The sequence below is a fragment of the Cebus imitator genome, unplaced genomic scaffold (genome assembly GCF_001604975.1).
Source record: "Cebus imitator isolate Cc_AM_T3 unplaced genomic scaffold, Cebus_imitator-1.0 Scaffold100, whole genome shotgun sequence".
NCBI lineage: Eukaryota > Metazoa > Chordata > Mammalia > Primates > Cebidae > Cebus > Cebus imitator.
Window position 1 is genome coordinate 3,389,025 of NW_016107415.1, and position 10,462 is coordinate 3,399,486.

General features: G+C 37.9%; 1 protein-coding gene across 8 annotated transcripts in view; it reads left to right on the forward strand.

Moving 5' to 3' along the window:
- Window positions 1-10,462, forward strand: part of CTNNA2 (catenin alpha 2) — a 1,139,443-nt gene that overhangs the window by 1,056,228 nt on the left and 72,753 nt on the right. For all 8 annotated transcript variants that reach the window (XM_037741389.1, XM_017536690.1, XM_017536691.1 and 5 more), the window contains one exon: window positions 5,911-6,062. In XM_037741389.1, the coding sequence (XP_037597317.1) occupies window positions 5,911-6,062 (152 nt within the window). The remainder of the gene's footprint in view (window positions 1-5,910; window positions 6,063-10,462) is intronic.

The following is a 10,462-nucleotide window of genomic DNA, read 5'->3' on the forward strand; positions in this document are numbered from 1 at the left end:
GTCCTGATAATTTATTTTCTTTTTAGATTCCTTTAAATGCTCTTGTTTTGTTTTTTTTTTAATTTATGTTAACACTTACTAAATTGGTTATCTCTCTGGAACAGGGGCTTTGTCTATTTTCTTTTCTCTCTGCTCCATAATAAAATTTGTGCAAGGAACACAGAGTGTGTTGGCTGACTGCACCACCACAGTTGGGTGACCCCAGGGCATGCAGATGTGTTTGATTGGCCTTGGTGAACTAGTTGAGGATAGAATTATGAATCTTTCTCTTTGCTCAATGGTGGCACTCCTTCTGAAGAAGCAATCCTGAGGATCCTGAGCTCGGGTTTCTGAAAGGTCCCTGGAGACCAAACCTAGAAATGCCCACCAATCACTTGTTAAATGACTCGTGATAGTCTTTAATAAAATTACTGAACCAATGCTAAATGATGGGCAGAAAAAGAGAGACTCGGTATGTGAAATGTGATGCTACTCATTTTGTCCCTGAAATACTGGATGACAAAGGAGTTCTTCATCTTAATTTTCCCCGTTTATTCCTGTCCCATTCTTTTACCTCTCATTCTTCTCTTCCCAGCTGGATAGACTGTCTGTGCTAGAAGCAGGAAAGGAGTTTAAATGCAAAGAATGAAGCAGAGATGTTCTCTGTTTGAAGGTGACTTATATGTGAAACAGTTAAAATACAAAAATACCAATGAACTAGCCTAATATAGTATACTAAGTACTGTAATTCTGTGTGTGTGTGTGTGTGTGTGTGTGTGTGTGTGTGTGTGATTAGGATGCTATAAAATTAGAGAGAATTGTAGAGAACTCTCTACTTTGGGTGTCTGGGAATTAAAGAAATCTTTACCATAGAAGTTAGTTCTACACTGAATGAGGAGGAGTTCATCTGGGCCAAAGACAAGGATGTACATTTCAGTATGAAAGAATAAATTATTCATAGATATGTTGCTATGTGTCCATTTCATATTTGGAGACATTGAAGTAATTCTACCTCTCTGGAACATTTCAGAGTATGGAGTAATAAGGGGTGAGACACACAGGAACCTTATAGGCTTTTTTGTGTATATGCTTGTTTTTGTTTGTTTCTTCATAAAGAGGTTTTCTAGTTCTCTCTGTAGTATAGGGAATCATTGGAATGTTTAAAGCAGCAGTAAGGACCTTTTATATGCTTAAAGGTAGCGAAGTTGTCTGGCTGTTCACCTCTATTACCTTCGATTGACCTTGGATTTTGCCCTTTGGGTTGTCAGCAGTCCTATTTGAATATTTAATGCAACTTCTCATTCATTTAACTAACTCACCCTATGCTCTGAAACTTCACCCCTGACGTCTCTCAGGAGAATTCATTCCAGAACTTTCTCACCTCTGGTTTAGGATCTCGATCAACACTGGAATGATATGACCTTGATTTTTATATGCATAATTAACTCTGATTTCATTACTACTCCTAGAATGTCATCGTTTCGTGGCCTAGTGTGCATCTTGCATACAGAAATATAACTAGAATTAAAAAGTTGATTTTTATTTTGATCACCCTTTCAGGACATAAGCTATTAAGAACAAATCGGCATTTCTGATAAATAACTGTAAAGTGGTGCCTACATTTTTTGGATGTAATTCAGAAAGTAGAAAGCAGCTTCTATTTATATTCCTATATCAAAAATTCTGTTAATACATGTGTGAATCACAAAGGCAATGCTGTGTTTTGTCCTAATTAGTGAGAGGCAGAATCAGCATCATATTTGAGGAAGTTTGAAACTTTTCCTGTCTCAGTATTACTTTTGGGGTATTTAATTATTTTAGATATTAATAAAGCATTAGAAGAATTAATAGTCAAAATAACATCTTAGGTTTTGTTAAGATGGGTCATTTTTCTATAAACTTCTGTCTTTATGCCCATCACTCTTCCTTTTTTAAGACGAAGTTCTCACTCTGTCACCCAGGCTGAAGTGCAATGGCACAATCTTGGCTCACTGCAACCTCTGCCTCCTCAGTTCAAGCGATTCTCATGCCTCGGTCTCTCGAGTAGCTGGGATTACAGGTGCCCACCACCACACCTGGCTAATTTTTGTATTTTTTGGTAGAGGTGGGGTTTAACCCTGTTTCCAAAGCTTGTCTTGAACTCCTGACCTCAGGTGATCCACCCAACAGGCATGAGTCATCGCACCTGGCCTCATCACTCTTAAAGGCAGAATAGCATAAGACTGAATGAGGAAAAAGAGTAGCAATGTGGAGAGCAGATATACTGGTGGCTAAAGAACAGTAGCAGTTGACAAATCCCTAAGTAAATATTCAATGTACTTAAGATCGGTCTCAGAGAAAGAGTTTCTTAACGGTCAGACCCAGAAAAACATTGACTTATGGGTAAGAAAAAAATGTCTTGTCAGTTACAGTAAATACAATCAATTGAATGAGTTCAAGTTTTATGTTTTACTGGCTGAGGAATGTAATACGATGATTTAAATATTAAGGCTCAATTGTACTTTGAGCCCTTCATTTTTAAAATAAAGATCTTGTACCCTCTCCCCTATAGTAATTTTTTTTCTTGAAAGGTCGATGGTATTTCCGTGACAATCTCTTCGTAAAAGTTCCTTGTTTCTGCCTCTTCTGACAACCCCAGGTCAATAACGCTGTTTATACCAAAGCCCTACCATCCAACTCTCACCAAAGTGATACTATATGCTATGCTGGTGCAAATAGAATGCTCTTCTCCAAACTTGGTGTCACAGTCTTCTGAGTTACAGAGCATTCCTCATGAAAATAGTCCATTTAGGTTTTATCTTTCCCGTCTCTCCCTTGGGTGCAGAATCAGGAGGTAGTTTTAGCAAGATAGCAAAAACCCCGACTACTTGGATATCAACCTAACAGCATGTCACCTTCCACATTTTCCTCCTCGTCTCTTCTTCAGGATGACCTTGCACAAACAAAGCGACACTATAACCTTTCTCACCCCTTTAGATTCGAGAAAGGTCTTCATGCAAATAGATGTGTGTTCCTGTGGGTTGGGGTCTAAGTGGTGGGCACTTTCCCACCCAACTTCCTACTTTGCAGTTACTAAGGCAGAATATTAAGTGTTTGATCACAGTCACGATTTCTGAGGGACTTCCCCATTCAATAAGATTGTTCAGATTGTTTTCTATTATTGGGACATGTGATAGAACTTTATTTTTTCAGAGCCCAGTTCTATAAGAAATACAACCTTGAAAACAATTTGATTTCTTTTTAAATATGTGAATTATGAAAAGATTCAAAGATACAAAACGAAAAGAGACTAATATGACAGATGTCGCTCCCTCCTTCTCAAAGGTAACTACTATATTTAAAGTGGATATATATCCTTTTAGAACTGTGAGAACATATGCAAATGTATATGTTTAAGTTATGCACAGTTTTCATTTGTGTACTTTAAAGTTTTTCACAAATGATATTTCTTTTCCTACTCAAATGCTATGGTTTTTCCCACTCAAACTTTGACCTCACGGCTTACTATTTTAACATATTGACTGTCCCCTGACTCACATCCCTAAGTCTGTTTTATCCTACCCAGATGCAGAGTCTGTGCATCTGCAGTGAGCTTCTCAAAGTGGCTCCTGAGTTGAAGGATTCGGAATAGGACTGGGGTAGAGCCTGTTGACACAGCTCCCTTAAAGCAGTTTTCTTTCTCAGGTTTTATATACTGTTCTTCTTAACTCTTTAAATATATAACCTAGCAAGAGAGAACTGTAACCGTAGAGACACAAAAACATTTTTGTGACCCCAGTGTACAATTACATACTTCTCCTAATCAGCATCTCTTTAGAAGTTAATATTTGGCCAAGCCATAGAGAACACGCCAAATCACTGCGACTGAATTTTACTAAATCTTGTCAAGGCACTTGCCAAAATGATGTGTAACCATTGTGCTTCCATCGGTAGTAGAAGGGTTCCCTTTTGCCTGCGTGCTGAGTAGGATTAATATTATGCTTTAATTTGTTTACCTATGCCAACAAGTATGAAATTACGTCTCATTGTTTGCATTATAATTTCTCCAATTCAAGTCTTACTGTGTATTTATCAGCAATATGGATTGCTTTTCTGTGAACTGAGTGTGATAATTCTTTGTCAATTTTTAATATTTTTTCTTATTGATTTTGGGGAGTAGCCTATTTACCCTCTATACATGTAGGAGCACTAATTTTTTTGTCTGTTATATCCATAGGGACAAAGTTTTATGCCCCTAAAAGCTACTTTGTGGTATTACATAGAACTGTAACATCGATCATGCTATGGCAACGTAGACATCATGGAGTGGCATTAATATAACTAAGTTTAAGTAAGAGGGAATTTGTAATTATATTTAAGAAGATACTTATTCTCAAATTCTAATGTATGCAAAAATAATGTCATGCTCACTATTCAATCCTTTAAAAAAGTTTATTCCCAATACAAATGAATAACTCAAATAGTCTGAGTGTAATGCAGTGGTTTTTAGAAATATAGCTTTATTTGATTCATATTTGTGGCAATACAGCTTAATATTTCCCAAATTCTTTTATCTAAATATAGCTTAAAAGCCCAAATGAAAAATTCAAGTAATATAGAGAACCAATTAAAGTAATCCATCCATAGAAGGAGATTTCCCCATGCATGCTATGGTTTTGATAATTTCTACTAAAGTGTGGGCACACTGTTTTCCTCTAATCCTGCTGTTTCCCCCTCCTTTTTTAAGTTTGACTTTTCCTGGTAGAAATACATTTTCCAGGAATGGTTTACCTTGAATACTCTGACCCTAGAGAGTAAAGTAATTTAGCAGAATTTCTCGCATAGGGATTAAAATAGGTATTAAAGTATCCACAGAGGATGAAAGTGAGTATAAAGAGGAATCAGGCATGAAAGTTCAGAAATGGGAATAGATGAATGATGTTTCTATTTTATCGTCCTTGTAAATAAAATGAATGTGCTTTTGGCTTTCATTTGCTATACGAATTGATTGTTACAGAATAACAGCTGAGAAAATGGAATTAAAATTTTTGAGAATTAGTGAATCAGCAGCACTTGTTAAGAAGTTAGTGGAGGTATTCCAGACACTCCACTGAGTTTACTTTCCACAAATCTCTAGGGTGTGTGTGCGGGTATCCCTGTAAAAAGAATGAATTGTCAGCATTTTAGAAATTTATATACGTATCCTCTTTCACATCCAAGTGGTCCTGGTGAGATGGAACACATTATCTTTGAGCCCACTGGTCTTCTCTTTCCATAGGCCTTTCTGCTGAAATGTCTGGTGTTTTCGTCTTTCTATTACACAGTCCTTCCCCAGCTTCTCTTGCTCTACCCTCCCCTCCCCCATGTCTCAAGTCCTACATTTTTGACAAAAGTGATGGGTTGGATTATTTCATTCACACTTGATTGTGAAGCCATGTAGCTTAAGGTCTGCTACTCACCAGCTATGATTGTAACATCCGATATTAGTTAAATATTTATTGATACTTCCAAAGGGCCAGATTCCACCCTATACTTTTGTGCATTATCTCACTGAATCATGAGGTAGGATTTTATTATAATTTGTAGGCAAACAGGTTAAAACCTGGCCAAGGATTGACACCTGGTAACCAGTAACCAGCCACAGTGCAACTCAGTTGGGATTAGGGTAACATGAAAACTACATTCACACACTACACCACGCTGACGTGGGCAGGTTTCAGACACGTTCTCTTTTGCAAACCATCACCATGCATAGGATTATAATTAGGAAAGTTTGATTTCCTTGCTGCTGAGGTAACTGGCATAAAGACTACTAAATTGGGCTCACTTCAAATGGAACTGATGATTGTCTTGCTCCACATAACTGTTAGGATGCCCAAAGACCTGCCCTTTGGCCAAAAGCTGGAATGAGAGAAAAATTGCCTAACCCTCTGCTTTTTATTTTTAACCCAGTGATGCCACGCTTTGCTGAACAAGTAGAGGTTGCCATTGAAGCCCTGAGTGCCAACGTTCCTCAACCCTTTGAGGAGAATGAGTTCATCGATGCCTCTCGCTTGGTGTATGACGGTGTTCGGGACATCAGAAAGGCTGTGCTGATGATCAGGGTATGTGAGGCCTCTGCAGCTCAGAGCTGGTCAGATCTCCTAGTAGGAAACTAAGCATTCACTCTTTTATTTATTATTTATTTTGTAATTACTTAGTTTAAATTGGTAAGCTGTTTGGCTCCTTATTTAGTCAGACAAGGTGAACTTTCTGCTTATAAAGGGATGAGTGATATCAACAAGCTCAGGTGAGCACTGAATACTCTGAAGGGCAACGCCCTGCCTATTTCTTGCATGCATTAGTTCCTCAATTTCATACAACCAGAAGGAATACCCTTGCTATTTTCCATTTGTACCTCTTGCTAACACTCTTCCCATCAGAATTAGAAGATCATGGGCTGGAAAAAAATGAAGATTACACAGCATAGTAGTGTTTATAATAATAATACATATTAATAACAGTTATTATCATTATGCAACAATGAAGTGATACATAATTACATTCCCCTTGTATAACAATAATTCAGACATTATAAATAAGGCTGGATAGTCCTACATCAAACCTCTTATTACCCACTCCACTGTCTTCCCATCTTCAGACTTGTGTTGTCAGGTTGGTGTATCTTCCAAAATGTTGTCTAAATAATTAATATATATGCACAGGCCTAGAAAATAGATATTATAGTTGATTTAAACACTCATATAGTATCATTTCTAACTTCCTTTGTTCACCCACAAGACACATTCATATATGCCTCTTAAGCTAGCTTACCATCTGGCTTACCTCATTTTATTTAACTGGCCGCATAATCCATTATTCCATTATGATTTTTTTCCTCCTTACCAACAGTTTAGCATAGTCATATTCAAACACTTCTTAGCCACATAATAATGTTTATTTCTTCAAATATACTGTATATGCAAAAACACAATTGATGCAAGTACATTTATGGCTATTACCATTGGGGCAGAGGTGGGGCTTCTGCAGTGCTAATCCCAAAAGCATGCTGTCCAGTAGAATGGTATCCACACTTGTAACTTAAAATATTCTTTTTAGTAAACACACTACAAAAGCAAAAAGAAAACGATAAAATTAATTAGAACTTTAAAAATATATTTTATTTAACCAAATATATCCAAAATATCATCCTTTTGTGGCACTGGCCACATTTAAAGGGCTTAGAGACTCTACGTAGCTAGTGACCACTGTGTTGGACCAGGCAGCCCTAGTCTGTGTCCTCATTCTTGTCTTCATCGTCAACATCTGCAGTTGTCTCTGAGGCTGATCAATGAAACAACGAGGTGTTTGCTTTGAAATTTATTTTTCAAATTGTTCAAATTTTCAATTTATTTTTCTGAGTGTCATCGAGTACCTAAACTAACACCTCCCTCCCCCAGTCAATTAATTCCTTTTCGGTGTGTGGTCCCTTAAGCATATCAAGAAGTATCTGTGGTCTATTATTCTCTCTGGGTAATAATATATCCCTAGTCCTTATACACATACGGTGTTAATTCTCCTCCAAATGTTGGTGTCCTTGAAGCCATTAGGTCTAAGTATAGTCATCTTTGCCTGTGGTATCCAGTGCATGGCACAGTGCTTCTGACCTGATCTGGGCAGGCTGGAGTGGAACATCACCAGATGCTGTTTTGCTTTTTGTGATATCCATGCTTCTGAAACATCCACTGACTCCTTCACTGGAAAGCCCAATTGCCACCTTCTGATCTTTTCATCTTTAAGTCGGATTGTCTGCTTTTTAAAATGTTGAATATAAACCTGCCTTTCATAGTAATCCCATGATCAATTCAAAATGATCAGAGCACTCAGTAAATTGTATCAGATGATACAAGTAATACTTAACAACATGGAATTCAGATTTGGAATTTGAAGACTGTCAGAGTGATTTCTGGTTCTTCGACCCTGCCTATTTTATACCTGTTAAACTCTGATTATCTTTCAATACCTAGCTCAAATGTTCTCTCCCCAGTTTTCTCCTTCAACAAAAATGGCCTTATCCTATAACTACCCATAACTGTTTCTGTTTCTTCCCAAGGCTTGTCTATGTGATCTGTCAGGTGCATAGGAATTTTCTGATTATCCCTCACAAAGTGGCTTAAAAATACATAAAGGCAAATCTGGCAGACCAATATATAGTTGTTTCCTATTTTTTTTTTTTTTACAGCAGTGAATTCTCTGCAAAATCACTGTGAACACCAAATTTGTGAGTCTTGAATCATTGTGCCTAGGAGAAGTAGTATTTATGACACGGTTTCCTTTAATGTCTATTGCTCTGTAAGGAAAAACTCAAACTGTGTTTTCCCTCTGTTCTCATAAAAATACTTAACAATTAACACAGAAGACTTCTGTGACCAAATGTGGGAGATGGTGTTCTTCCCATCACTAAGCAAGAAGTCTTCTGCAGCGGCCACCAAGTTGTTGTCCTCCAATTTGATTCCCTCACAATCTACCTGGAGATAGCATCAGATCCCACAGGGTGAGGGCTCAGTCCCCAAGGCTGCTGCCCCTGCCAGATACCAGTCATAAGTCAGGGCTTCCAGAACATCTGACAAACTGGTTTCAAGTTGGGATTTTTATGATCCTGCTTTGAGTTAAATTCATTTGCTAGAGCAGCTCACTGAACTCAGGGAAACACTTATATTTATGAGTTTATTCTAAAGGATGTTACAAAAGATACAGGGGAAGAGATGCATAGGGTGAGGTATGGGAGAAGGAACATGGAGCTTCCATGCCTTCCCTGGCATACCACCCTCTAGGGACCTCCACGTGTACAGCTATCCAGAAACTTACCCAAACCCTGTCCTTTGGGGTGTTCATGGAGGCTTCATTACATAGGCATGATTGATTAAATCACCGGCTATTGGTGATCAACTTAACTTTCAGCTCCTCTCCCTCCCTGGAAGTTAGGGGGTAGGACTGAAAAGTACAAACCCTCTAATCATGCCTTGGTCTTTCTGGCGACCAGGTTCACCCTGAAACTACCTAGGGCCTTCCAGCTGCAAGTCAACTCATTCACTTACAAAAAGTATCACTTTGGAGTTTGTTAGGATTTTAGAAGTTGTAAGCTAGGAAACAAGTTTGAAGACCAAATATACGTTTCACAATATCACAATTAACTTCTCTAGACTGTAAAATTGTGGAAAGCAAAGGCTGTCTTTTTTTTTCGCGTCATTATGGTGTTTGGCACAGAGCCTAATTCTCTCTCTCTCTCTCTCTCTCTCTCCTTCTGTGTGTGTGTGTGTGTGTGTGTGTGTGTGTGTGTGTGTGTGTGTGTTAAAGAGAGATGCCTAGAGAGATGGTAGAGTGATAGAGAAAAGAGATATAAGAATTGGAAGAGGGGGAAAGAAAGGATACCAGCCTTTTAGGGCCATAACAAATTAGATCATTTTTTTCCCATTATGTACTAACTTGTGAAATAAGGTATAGACCATGATAGTTAGGTTTTCAAAACATTTGGTACTAAATCCCACTGTAATCCTCAAGATATATTCCTTCTTTTGCCGTTTTTCTGCTTTGTTAGCCTTCACACGTTTATGACAACCATTCATCTGGGAGGCTGAGGCCATTTATAGCCATCATTCATTTATTCATTCATGAGCTGTCACACAGACACACACACACACACACACATTTTTAGATAAAATGCCATATCTTTGTCAAATGAAGTGTCATTTCTCTATCGACATTTCAAGTGATTTGACTAGATGTATTTCACACCACCTCAAATTTAGGAGAGAAATATACAAATTGTTATTTTTAAAAATCCTTCTCCATTCAGCACCCAAATGGCTTCATTTTGCACTTAAATATTTCTTGGTTTTCTTTCTGAAATGTAATGATTGAGTCTACTTAAAGAAATTCCTTGTATTAAGATAGATAGACAATAAGACAAGCATAATGGTTTCTTTCCCAGAAAATTTGACCATATCTCCTTCCCTCCAAAAGGTTGCAAAGAAATTTTTTTTTTTCCAAAAATAATACAGAAAGGACCCTGAAGGGTCAAATTCTTCATCACCTTGTCTCTTGGCAGTTCATACATATTTAATGGTGATGTTGGTATCTGAGAGCTTCCAGCCAGCTCCAGGCAACCCTCTGAAGTAGACAAAGCTTGTTCTTACTGTATTCCTGCCTCAACTTTCAGGACCTTCCTTTTTTCTTAGAGCAATTTACCCCTCCTCCATGAAACCTTCCCCCCCACCCACCGCTTCTTCCTGAAGCTTGTCCATTGCGATCTGTCAGGTACATAGGAATTTTCTGATTTTGCCCACAAAGATTAGCTTAAAAATATATACACTAATCTGGCAGACCAACATACAGTCATTTCTCATTTCTTACAATAGGTAATGTTCCGAAAATTCACTGTAAACACCACATTTGTGAATCTTGAATCATTGCTCCTAGGAGAAATACAGGGTTGGGTTACTGTGAGCTTCTGGCCACTTTTTTT